The sequence below is a fragment of the Lactuca sativa genome, chromosome 5 (genome assembly GCF_002870075.4).
Source record: "Lactuca sativa cultivar Salinas chromosome 5, Lsat_Salinas_v11, whole genome shotgun sequence".
NCBI lineage: Eukaryota > Viridiplantae > Streptophyta > Magnoliopsida > Asterales > Asteraceae > Lactuca > Lactuca sativa.
Genome location: NC_056627.2, coordinates 246,107,517 through 246,121,559, shown reverse-complemented (window position 1 = coordinate 246,121,559; position 14,043 = coordinate 246,107,517). Strand labels below are relative to the sequence as shown.

At 35.0% G+C, this 14,043-nt stretch overlaps 2 protein-coding genes across 2 annotated transcripts; one reads left to right on the top strand and one right to left on the bottom strand.

Moving 5' to 3' along the window:
- The first annotated feature begins 659 nt into the window (after positions 1-659).
- LOC111908730 (uncharacterized) lies at positions 660-5,378 on the top strand. The gene is made up of 7 exons (XM_023904537.3): positions 660-971; positions 1,262-1,440; positions 3,692-3,765; positions 3,881-4,030; positions 4,120-4,405; positions 4,507-4,740; positions 4,815-5,378. Exons 2-7 carry the CDS (start codon positions 1,294-1,296, stop codon positions 5,196-5,198), a joined length of 1,275 nt encoding a protein of 424 aa, XP_023760305.1. The 5' UTR covers positions 660-971; positions 1,262-1,293; the 3' UTR covers positions 5,199-5,378.
- LOC111908729 (pentatricopeptide repeat-containing protein At4g04370) lies at positions 4,919-7,998 on the bottom strand. The gene has a single exon (XM_023904536.3). The coding sequence runs from the start codon at positions 7,723-7,725 to the stop codon at positions 5,467-5,469; it is 2,259 nt and encodes a 752-aa protein (XP_023760304.1). The 5' UTR covers positions 7,726-7,998; the 3' UTR covers positions 4,919-5,466.
- Positions 7,999-14,043: the final 6,045 nt, after the last annotated feature.

The following is a 14,043-nucleotide window of genomic DNA, read 5'->3' as shown; positions in this document are numbered from 1 at the left end:
TAACGATGTCGACGAAGGAAAACTGAAAGAGAGGAAGTCGACGTTGCTGCAAGTTGAACCAGTGGTGGGAGAAGTTTTCGCGTCCAGAGTTGAGAATGAGAAAAAGGTTGTCGACGTGAGAAGGAGAGAAAGGACAACAAAGGTATTTGTTTCAATCAACGTTATTTTCTTGAAGGATCGAATCAGTGGTTTTTATCTTACCCAATCAGATATATTGACCAAATTAACCAAATTTTAGGTTTAGCAAACGGGCTAACCGCACCGAGTCAGCCAAAATTGCTGACCGACCCAGTAGCCTAATATCAAACAAACCCTAACATAGTTGTACAACATTAACCAACATTTGAAATCAAGCAATTCTAATAACTATGGAAACACCATATTACTTGAGATATTTTTCTATAGATTGGACCGAGAAGTGGATCATTTTTACTCGATCCAATTATTTTGACCATTTAGACTTCGACTTGACTATATCATATCCTACGGAGGAATTTTCTTAATCTGCCAATGATTTGCATGCGAGTTTTATTATACATTATATTATATATTATTATATAGTATATATTATTTTGTGAAAATATGTTAGCATTTCTTTTGTGAATGAAATTATTTTTTAATAATATTGTTTCACCTCTATATATTCTTTCCAACGACATATTAGTATCAAACTAATGCCTGGTATATGGAATTATGGATAGATACGTGATTAAATAATTTCTTTCTAGCTGGAAATGTTGCCGTGAATTATTATAGAAACCTGGAAACCGATAACTGCAGAATAAGTGCATCGCTTTGCCTTAGAAATCTGTTAATCGCTGCATCTCGGGAACCCGATATTGTCGTTCCATCTTTCGCATTTCGAGAGCAATTGCAGATCGCCATTCCAGAAAAATTAACAATAGCAGATCCATCTGCGTATCGTCATCGTCTTCTTCGACCCTAATCCCCCTGATTCAATTCACAGAAAGGTTGGCCATTTCATCTACATATCGTCTTCTTTTACCAACTCCATGATCATGTTAATCTCTGTATGAATTGTCATTTTTTTTGGGGGTTAGGGTTTATATACACCAAATTTTGAGCGAATTTTTCCTAACGTCACTTGAAAAAACTTCATCGTATTCAAAACCCTGGAAATTTATTTATGTTATCTTTGTATCCTTTATTTTCTAATTGATTTGGCATCAAGTTAGCACATAGGGATGTGCTGGTGATTTTCATTAATCCGTCGTTACTCATGGTTTAATCTGGATTTCAGGGGGAACAGGGGTGTGTATTGGGAAAAGAAAAATGGGACCAATATACTATATATTAGTGGCGCTTCCTTGCACGATTGGGGCAATTGCATTGGTTCTTCTTCACATTTACCGACATCTCTTGAATTACACTGAACCCACGTATCAGCGTTATATTGTCCGCATCATTTTTATGGTTCCTGTGAGTTTTTTATTCCTTTCTTTTTTGATCAGCTAATCGTAAAATATTACTTGAGTTGTGGTAAGAGATTATTTCTTTCTGCATGAAAAGCAGTGCTATCTAAGACCTGTCACTACTCACTACTAATCCCTTAATTCCTGACTGATGATGAAGATGTTTTGGTTAAAGTTTGGACAGTCTGGGACCTTTTTCTTGTCATTTCATGTTGAAGTAATATTGTTATTCAATTCTATAGAACAGTGTTAATAATGGCTTTGTTCTTTAGCGACTTGGATGATTCAAACGACACATTTTTGACTATTTGTCTCTACCATGTGTGGTGTTTTTCGCTTCTTACATCACTGCACATCTTACAAAATTTGCGTTTCTGAACTCCATTGTTTTATACCCAGCCAACGATGTATTAAAGGCATCTTCATCCCCACAGAAAATGAAAGATTACAAAAAGATCAAATATAGTAAGACAAACACATCACATGAGTTTGTAGGTAAACTATGATAATGTGGCTAAAATCTGGCATGCCAACAAGCATTTTGGGTTATGTAGATTGTGATGTTGGCTGTTGAAGGTGATCATCGTAGATGTATGAGCTAATTGTAGTCAGCAACTTCTGCCTTTCTCTAGAAGTAGGGACTTTGATTTTGCTTTTAATATCCTGTTACTTCAGTTATGTGGAGGAACTTATTAAGCTGTTTGCTTGCTATTCTGTTTAACATCCTCAGGAACTAGAGTTGGTTTGATTGTCTTTAAGAGTTCTAACAAGTTCAAGCTTCTTTTCCAGTATGGAATTAGTTTTTTTATTCTTGCTATTGGAATTATTGATTTGAAAGAACAGCATCTAGTTTATGCTAAGTTAAAATGATGCCCCCATAGAGATGGATGGTTAATCAATGTTCTCATCAGAGGAGGTATCTTTTCATGTGAGAAGTACTTATATGGAGGTGCAAAGCTCACAGATCACTATAGAAATAGGTTATTATTACTCTATGCATCCCTCGATGACTATTTTGCTAGTTTTGGATGACCAATCCTAAAATTTACTATAAACTTGAGCTAAAAGTAAAGAACACATATCTTGTAATAGATGATATATATATATATATATATATATATATATATATATATATATATATATAGACTCTAGTTACTAATGTCTAAATTAGATGCTTCTTCTACATACATAATACTCTCTACACCTCAAAAAATTACAACATTTTCCATTTTGGGGTATGTCGCCGTTCTAAAGAAATGCAACAGTTTGTTTTTGGGTATATTTCAATCCTTTGTATACTTTTTCTAAATAATCATTAGAGAAATTAGCAGCTTTAGTTTCAAGTCGCATGTTTATTTGTCCTTGTTGAAGGGCATGTTTTTCAAGAAATAGTAACCAAGTTTGTTCCACCTAGGTCCTCAAACTTTTTCTTGAAGATGTATATTTTTTTAGAATCACACACCCTCTAAATCCTACTCCAAAACTACACCTTTGTCCACCATGGGACTTGAACCCTCAAGCCCCTGTGGGGAGGGACTGATACCACTAGACCAATGGTTTGACTGTTTGACTAATGACATGACAATGATGTAGCAGTAAACAATTTCATTAAATAATAACCAAGTTTCTGTTTGTTCCACCTAGGTACCACAAATCTATTCTAAGAGAAATTTCAGAAATGTCTTTTTCAAATAGTTGTTTGTACAAGTTTGGGCAGCCATGAATAGGATCTGGAACTTGGTTAGTGCTTACTATGTAGTGACATTGACCCTTAAATTAATAGTGAAACATTTTGTTAAACTATGTGGTAACTTTTTAGGGATGGAGGGAGTATATTCCCAATCGCATACATAAATCTCTTATAATTTAACTAACACACCTAGTAACGTCTCAAATCCCATTAGTTTGGTTAGTTAGAAATGTGTACCTTTATCCAGAATTAGATTTGTAAAACCTAGTAGGGTTAAGGATGCATGTAAGTGGATAAAGGTAAATGTAAATCACATTGTCCTCAGAGCAAGGAAGGTGATGATCAGGCTTGAACAGGAGACCTCACTTACGGATTTGCACCTCTAAAATTTAAGGCAGATTTGACAGATGGTCTCCCAAATTCTACCCTCTTGATTTTTGCATGTATTAGTAGTGATCTTACCTTAAACTCTTAAGTGTTGATGTTTCAGTTTTTCTTTATCTTTGCTCATTGATGTTTGTTTCTGTGGTTTTCCTGTATTTTACAATGAGTTGTTGTTTATTTGCAGGTTTATGCATTGATGTCTTTCTTGTCGCTTGTATTCAATAAGAGCTCAATCTACTTCAATTCTATTCGAGAAGTGTGAGTATTCAATGCCCAATTTTGGATTCTTTAAACATGCTTCTTTGTCAGAAAAGCTAGTTTTTTGCTTAATAAGACTGAAGTTGTAAATATAAATGTTTCTTGTTTTCTACAGGTATGAAGCTTGGGTTATATACAACTTTCTGTCACTGTGCCTGGCATGGGTAGGTGGTCCAGGTGCTGTTGTTTTAAGCCTTACTGGGCGCTCTCTTAAGTCAAATTGGTGTCTGATGACATGTTGCTTCCCTCCTATTCCACTGGATGGGTGAGATCAATGAGACTATCTTTCTGTTTATGTTTATGTTGTAGTGCAGTGACAAGACAGTTATATGTATTTCTGTTTTGTTTGTGCAGGCGATTTATAAGGAGATGCAAACAAGGGTGTTTACAGTTTGTGATTCTAAAACCAATATTGGTGGCAGTTACTTTTCTACTTTATTCACAAGGAAAATACAATGATGGGAATTTCAGCGTGGCACAATCCTACTTATATCTCACCATTATATACACCATTTCTTACAGTCTGGCACTCTATGCTTTGGCCTTGTTTTACATGGCATGCAGGGATTTGCTCCAGCCCTTTAATCCCGTTCCAAAATTCATCATCATTAAGAGTGTTGTTTTTATGACCTATTGGCAGGTAAGGTATAGTATATATATATATATATATATACATGGCACATGCACACAAGTAAATATGTAATATTTTATTTGACTTTGTTGGTTTTATTTGGTTTCCAGGGTGTTTTGGTTTTTCTTGCTGCAAAGTATAACTTTATAAAAACCGCAGAGGAAGCAGCTCAGTTCCAAAACTTGATAATCTGTGTTGAGATGCTTATTGCTGCTGTGGGTCATCTTTATGCGTTTCCGTACAGAGAGTATGCTGGTGCTAATGTGGGTGCACCCCGTGGCTTTACAGCTAGTCTTGCACATGCTTTGAAATTGAACGACTTCTATCATGACACCGTCCATCAGGTCTGTTCATCTTTCTTTCCTTTTAGATCTTCATCATCATCATTTGGTCATATTTGACTTTTCCTCTTTTGCAGTTTGCACCGACTTACCACGATTACGTACTGTACAACCACAGCAGCGACTCGGGGGAAGAAAACGGGGGGACGAAATACAGGGCACGCACTTTTGTCCCAACGGGGTCAGAGATGGACACGATTAGGAAAAGCAAGGACCTTCCAGGAGGGAAGTTAAGTGACATACAGCTATCAGTTTCAAGTATGTCAAATTCCAATTCAGGACATACAACCCCGGAAATTGGAAGTCCGACTAAAGAAAAGGTACCGACTCCTTCATCATCGCTGCTAGTGGATGTCTCCGAGTCCCCGTCAATAATACCCTTTGACCTATCACTTGTGGATATTGACATGTCTGGTTATGCTGATGAGGTGCCTGCAGTCAAGACACCTGAGACCAGGTGAAAGAGAAGAACATGTTTAAAATAGTTTTCTTCATTTGTTAGAGATACCGTGTGAGTGTGAATGAAGCTTTTCGGTCGTCTCTCCTTTCATAAAAAATAGCTTTGTACATGTATCGTAACGTAAAACAAATACTTTTTGTCAAAAAAATTATTTCTAGATGTCAATGGTGTTTTTGTGTGACATGATGGTGCTTCCCAAATTGATTACAGTCAGAGGATCTTTTCTGCGATGTTGATAATGAAAAATATTGTTAGAAGTTCAGTTGCCACTACATGCAATCATCCTCATAATATTTTAAACTATCCGTTGCTGATTTTCGTGGTTTAATATGCATGCCCATGGCTTTCAAACACATTACTATCTCATGATATTCAGGATGTGAAGTATGATCCTTATAAAAAGTCGTAATATTCCCATTTAACTCGATAAAACTCCAACCAGGAATCTTTTTCAATCCAAGACCCCTCATCTGAATCCACGCTTCACCCACACCATCCCACCCACCACTCGAAGCATAATTATGAACCAACTGCACCAAATTCCCAGGATCTTCAGGGTTTAAACTTCTTATATCACGTGCAATAACATCTCCAAGCACCTTATTACCTTTAATCCTACACCCATCAAGAAGAATCCCTAAAACATCAACAGCCGGCCATTTAAACATCTTCTTATAGAAATCATATGCATCTTCTACCCTACCCGCTCGACACAAAAGATCAACAACACAAGCACAATGTTCAAGTTTTGGTTCCATCTTGAAACGATTTGTCATAGTCTCGAAGAGCCTAACACCTTCCTTCACAAGCCCATTGTGACTACAAGCATAAAGAACCGATAAAAAAGTAACATGATTTGGTTCGATCCCCGTTTCCAAACACTCTGAGAACATTTTCAAAGCATTCTCCCCTTCACCATGACTACCATACCCACCAATCACTATGCTCCATGACACCACATCATGTTGTGACATTCTATCGAAACACTCTCTAGCATTCTTCATGTTTCCACATTTGAAATACATATCAACCAAAGCTGTGTCGATTAAGAGGGACCGGGTCCCACCAAGACAGTTTCTCACAACAAAATTGTGTATCCATTTTCCTTGATGATAAGCTCCAATGGAGGCACAAGCTTGGAGAAGAGATACAACTGTTACCTCATTGGGTCTCTCAAAAGATTCTCGCATTTTGTTAAAGATGTACAACGCTTTAGATAATTCACCATTTTGTGCATACCCTGCAACCATGGCATTCCATGTGACAACATCTTTATGGTTCATTGTATCGAAAAGGGCACAACTTTGATTTAGTCTCCCACATTTCGCGTACATTGTAATGAGAGAATTTTGAGTAGGGATGTCTAGAATAATCTTTTTCCTTAATATATACCCATGGATTGAGGTTCCTAGAAGTAAAGACCCCAATTGAGCACATGCTGCAAGAGCACATGATATGGTTGTGGTGGATGGCATTACCTGTGAAATTAACATCTTATGGAACAGTTCCAATGACTTATCTGGACGTTCATTCCATAAAAGCCCAGAGATCATTGAAGTCCATAAAATCATGTCTTTATTTGGAGTTGATTCGAATATTTGGTAGGCGTTTGTTACGTCTCTAAACTTAAGATACATGGTTATAAGTAATGTTTTAACTTGGAAATCCATTTCAAAACCACTGATGACTATTTTCCCATGCACCAGTTTCCCGATTCTGAGGTTACCTTGTCTTGTAGCAGCAGAAACTAATGACCCAAACGTCTGTTGATCAGGGTTCAATCCACTAACAAGCATTCTAGACAAAAGTTGTGAGATTTCTCTAATATCATCAATCAAAGCATAAGCAGAAACTAAAGAATTCCAAGAGACAATATCTCGATTAGCCATTGATTCAAACAAGTTCTTAGCATCAGTGACACTTCCATATTTCCCATATAAACTTAGTAAGCAATTGGCTAAAGATAAATCACAAGCAAACCCGTATTGGATTGCAGAAGCATGAAGAGACTGGACGTGGGTATATTCTGAAACGCCTGAAAGCATGGCTAATATGGTGACTGAACTTGGCTTAATTCCTTCACACTGCATCTGCTTATACATTTGAAACGTGGTATTTACCTTCCCTGATCGAGCATAACACCCGATAATTGCAGTCCAGGGAACAACATTTCTCTCAGGCATATTATCAAACACTTTGCTGGCAACATCGGTGTACCCAAATTTGGCGTAAAGGTTAATCAAGGAAGCAGCAATGTAGGCATCAGAGGAGTACCCATTCACGATGGAATGTTGGTGGAAAGAAAGGCCATGTGAGAAGAGGTTTAGAGAAGTACAAGCTTTGAGCATACTTGGGTATGTGTAGGGGTCCGGCATAATGTTCGTTTTGAGCATGGAGAAGTAGAGGAGGAGGACTTCGCGGTGAGAACCGGCGATTGAGTGACGGTTGATCAGAGCATTGTAGGACTTGGTGGAGTTGGTGGCAAGTGACGGCGGAGAGAGGGGTAATTGAGGCTTGACCTTTCTCATGCTTCAATACCTACTCAGTTTTGGTCATTTCTTCGACGTCTGAATCATATCAGTCGTGTGGTTTACATCGCCGCTAGGGTAAGAGGAGATAGTGTAAGGGCGGCGTTGGCAACTTCGGCTATCACCGTAAATCAGTGAGGCTGACGGTGGCGCGGGTGCGGTCGGACGCAGTTGTAGGGTAGTGGGAAAGTGACGCATGGCTGTGGAACCCATTCATGTACGTGTGCTATGCAACTGTCACAAATCAATTAAAGTTTTAAAATCAAATTATACTTATTTAAATTTTTTGGAATAATCAAACTGATGTTGTTATCTAACAAATTCAAACTCGTCTAGTAACCTTTAGATTTTTTGAATAATTAAATACATTTTACTTAAATCATAAAATAACATTTATTAAATAAAAAAAATGTTGATTTAAAAACACATTATGTATTCGAGGACTTTCGATTGAAAATAAAATCATTATTATTGTAGTAACTTATGATTAGTTTTTGACCGTCGATTGCATTGATAGAGAATAACAATTACAAATTTTCTTTTGGTTGATAAATAACTTTATTGATTTATAAATGAAATTGATGATTACTTGATGAAATATAATTGAAATGACATCATGACTCTTGATAGAAGATTGAAAGATGTTGTTTGTTTTTTCTGAGACAAAATATCTGCAGTCTGCGGACCACATCTGTAGACCTCTGCAGTAGAAGAGATGGACCAAACGTCTGCAGTCTGAAAAAAGAAGATTGTTTGTTTTTTCAACATCTACGGTCTACTGAAATAAACTGAAATATAAATAAACTGATTTTTTTAAATTTTAAAGTGATTTTTTAATATTTTTATGACTTTGTTATAAATAATTAACGAATCTATATCAACTTGTATGTATTATTGTATAAAAATAAAAATTAAAATGATATGAGTTAACGTATATATTTGATAAAAACCAACAACTTTGGTTGCAAAGTTATAACTAAACATTATAATTAGTGATCAAAGAATTTGATACATAAATTGATGAAAATAAATTTCAATTTTTTCAATTAAATCCATTAAAAACGTACCATAAATATTTTCTCGAGAAATTGACGATACTATATTAAATAATGTTTTACAAAATTTGGCAAAAAAATATAAGAATATATTATGATTTTTTTTTTCATATTTATATAAACAACTTCAACGACTATTATTGTAATAAATCTTTATTTATAAATTTCTCAAAAATATCATGTTTGTATCGTCGAACGTTTTTTTTAAGTTTTATAATTTTTTTTTCAAATTGTTTATCATTAATAAAGTTGGAAAAAATATAAATTAAAAAAAAACTTAAAAAAATAAAGATATATATGTTTTTTTAGGCTAGAAGATGTCTAAAGATGTTAGAAGACTCTGGTCCACATCTGCGCCAAGAAGAGGGCACGCAGATATTTTTAGGTCTGCAGTCTTAAAAAAAAAACAAACAATCTGCAAACACTAATGTCTGCGCGACGCAGACAGAAGAGGCCACGCAGATCTGCAGACAAAAAACAAACACTACCGAAGTCTAGAAGTCAAGTCATCGAGTCCTATGTAAAAACAGTTTAGTCTTTGGCCTTTTCTCTTTGGACTTGCGATTTGAATTAAAAGTAAAATTTGGGCAGTATAAATTATAAATATATCATTCTAAAATTTATATGGGGGGTTATATAACGAAGCGGATCGGTGATGATCCATACCCGACCCTTTTAATAAAAAGGTTATGAAGTACGATCGTTAACATGTAAACGGATCAAAAATTATGCTCCAAACCCATATAATTGTTAAGGGTTTGGATCGGATCAGAGTAAAAAATCGCTCTATTGCCAAATCTAGATGGGTCCTCCATACTGTTTTTTTCTTCTTTTTTTTCAACACACCATTTCAATATACACACCATATTATTATTTTTTTTAAATTAAATATGTAAAAAAACTAATGAAATCAAATGAAGAAGCACACTTAGTCAATTGCCTACCTACTGCCATTTTTTAACATAACATTCTCTACATCACTCTACATAACATGAAGACGGGGTGATGTTCTAATCCCTTTTAATACCTTTGAGGGTGGCCATGTAAGCCTCTCAACGCCAAAAAATGATCCATACTAATCAGACGAAGGCTACAAATCAAAATTTATCAATACAAATCAAAATTTATCAATACTTAAAAACAACCTAAAATAGTTTGTTCAAGTATGTTAAATTTGTATAAGTACTTATAAAGGTTATACCTAATATATATATATATATATATATATATATATATATATATATATATATATATATATATATATATATATATATATATATATATATGGAGTGGTTCAAATGAGAACCCAAAAATGTTAAGAATTCTAAGAAATATTTTTTAAAATGTTTTCATTAAATGCATTTTGGACAAATCAAACATTCATATTAAATTAAGCAAAAAATTGCATTCCCTAGTTTACAATTAGTTGCCATTTGTTGTTGGACCACTGTCAAACCACGTCAGATTGGTGTCTGACCACCCTCAAACCACTATCGGACCGATGTTGAACTATCACCAAATTCAATGGTAATAATCTGGTCATATTTAACAAATGCTATTTCATTTTTGCAGCAAATATATAAAAATTTAATAATAAATAAATAAAATTATGCATTGACAAATTCAATTTTTTTTTGTTCTAAATTTAAAAAAATATATTGTGTATAAGATATACTAAAAATTTAAAATACCATAATCACGCGTTAATAAATATATTAATTCAATAATACATAATTTAATATTTTTATGCATACCTTCATTCATATTTTAACACAAAATTTATATAAAATATACAAGTTAATACAATCCATTTTAGTTTAATACATAAAATTCACAACATAACATAATATAATCTATCATACACTAATTCACATATTTAAATAAGTCAAACCCAAACTCTACTCCCCACCAACTACCACACACCACCACCAACCACATGTGTCATCGTCCCAATCAACATTTCTTCAAAATAAGATATGTATATAAAATCATTAGTTGATAGCTCAAAATACTATATTCAAAATTTAATAAACCAATTAATTCATTTATTTAGAGTTTAATGCAAAATAATTATAAAAACTAATTCATTCTTACATATTTATATAACAAAAAAATAAATATATTTATAAGAAAACTAATACAAGCATTCATACATAAATCATTCATATTTTAACATAAAATTCATTAAAAATTTACAACTTAATATACTCAATTCACAATTTAAACATAAAATTCACAATTTAATACAATCAATTTATAGTTTAAAACACAAAAATCACAGCTTAATACATAAAATTTACAACTTAATATAGTTAATTCATAGTTTAAACAGAAAATGCACAACTTATTGCAGGTAATTCATAGTTTAAAACACAAAAGTTACACCTTAATACAATAAAATCACAATTTAATACACATAAAGTATAAATTCACAACCATATTATCAACTTAAAATATTTAATACTGTAAATTCACAGTATAATACATAAAATTCACAGCTTAACACATTCACAATTTAATACAAAAAATTAACAACTTAATATAGCTAATTTACAGTTTAAAACACAAAAATCACATTGTAATATCCCAAAATTCATGTAACATCCTAAAAATCGAGACCAAAAATTTCATTTTTAAATTGTTTATCAAACCATAACTATCAAGTCATAAACATAAGTCGTAATATCAAATCAGAGTATTAACTCAAAGCATGTTCATTTTATCAGAGTAAAACATCCCAGGCTAAATAAATAATGGTGTGTGCCATGCGATCACCCCGAGCTCTTCCCTCCGCTACCGGAAGTACCTGAAACCAAAACTGAAAACCATAAGCACGAAGCTTAGCGAGTTCCCCAAACTACCACATACTGGGCCCTGCTCGCTGCATCGGGACTTGCTCGACATCGGACTTGATCCGGCATCGGGCCTTGCCCGACATCAGGCTCTGCTCGGTATACATATATGTTTCTCTTAGGCCCTGCCTGTCTCCGGGCCCCGCCCGCTAAGCATATCCAAACATATAATATAACACATAACACATAAGCTAGTCATATTTTACTGTATCCCTATACTAAGGCCTCGCCTATCTTGGGCCTCGTCCCTGAACTGCTACTGGTGAGTCATGGAACCCCGTCCACACTCCTGCTGATAGTGAGATACGGGCCCCCGCCCACACTCACTCCTTTCCTCACTCGGGCCTCACCCCTGCTCTACTTCTAATGAGATATGGAACCCCGTTCACACTCTGCTAATGGTGAGATACGGGACCTCGCCCACACTCACCTCCCTACCAGGCACATACAAGTATCACACATACAACAAGTATAATCTATCATGCAAACATACCTCAGACTCCCGCCCGGCATCAGACCTTGGTCTAGAATATCATACTAGCATACAGTGCCTAGGGATATCCCCCGGGTCTTCCTACTCATAAACTACATGGGTCGGGATTGTGGCTTTAGACCCATTCACACAGTGAGGAGACTCACCTTGTACTGCTGAAACCTTACTGATATCCCTCTGACAGCTCTCTGCCAATTCTCGAACTGCTGCTTCTTCGGCTCCCGAGCTGCCAACACTAAATTAACACTTAGTCCAATACAATAATCCTCCATAGGGTAGAATGACCATTCAACCCCTAGGCCAACTTGGTCCATAACTAAGGCCCACACTATAATATAAAAGGCCTAACACTAGGTAAGCTTCCCAAGCCCACTAGTGGCCCACTAATGGCCCAATTTGCTAAACTAGGCCCAATACCTCTAATGGGCCTTACCCTAAGACAAATATATCCTTGGCCCATAATATCTGACTTCTGATGGCCCAAAAGGCCTAAAGCAAAAACATGACCCAAGTCGAGGCCCAACACATGCCAAACCCAAACTGATGATTACGCTGGGCGTACTCTTATGTACGCTAAGTGTATGTGACATCCCTAATTTCACGGCCAGAAAAGACCGATTTGTTTATGCTTTGTTTTATAAATCAGAGTGATCGTTTAAAGAAAACGGTTGCGGAATTTGTTCCCAAAAGAAAATATGATAAGAGTTTATCAAAGCATTTCTTTAAAGAAATGTATTTTCATTATATAACAAAATATCAGGATGTCATGTTCAATACATACACATAAGCATAAACATAACATACATACATTTACTCTAGTGATTTACATCTCCTTTAATCTCTCAGTGCAAAGCAGCTTCGTATCGATACTTGTGATACAATTAAACTGAGTGGGTCAGGCTTAGGAGCCTGGTGAGCATATAGGGTTTTCAACCCACAATAAATAATTAATTTAATTTCATCAACCAATAATAACCCAATTACCCATTCCCGTTATTCTCACTTTACGTCCCTAAGACAACTAACACAAGGGACCTAGTCTAAGAATATTTCATCGGGGAGACAACACATGCTTCAGGGGTTCCTCAGCAATATAAGTCAAATAAGGCAACCATGAGGGGGATGGAATACAGCGAATGAACACCCAAGTTCATTAACACCTACAGGTTATGAGTCTACTAGCGTTCCACTGGACTGTCTAGAAAAGTTCGTGGTCATCATCTAAATTCCGCTAGATGACTGGATTACAATGACATCGAGGCCTCTCATCCTTTTATCACAAGACAACTATCTACCCATGTTCTACCCAACATTTTATTAGATAAAATATACATTTTTAGACATAGTTTAAAACCGGTATAGTATGTTCATTCAAAACACATTTCAGATAAAAGATGAGGCACATAAACATAACACATATTTCATAGAGAATAAATCATATCTATGAGATTAGAAGATAACATCGATACACTCACATAACACATATACTTAGTACATTCAAACAATACTTGTATTAAAATAGTGTTTATGAAAGGGACTATACACCCACACATATAAACAACTTTACATTATACACATAGCACGTATTTCATAGCAAATACTTAATATTTATGTGTTAGAAGAAAGTAACTACACACTCACACCAAACATATAAACAACAATATATATACACATAGCACGTATTTTATAAAATACTTCATATCTATGTGTAAGATGAAAGTGACTATACATTCACACATATAAACAACTTTATATTATACACATAACACGCATTTCATAGCAAATACTTAATATTTATGTGTTAGAAGAAAGTAACTACACACTCACTTGATCAGAAGATGATCGGACAACACTACAACTCTAAGAGTAGTATTCTTCGGTGAAACCGGGATATCTTCACATACCGGGTTTCTCACGG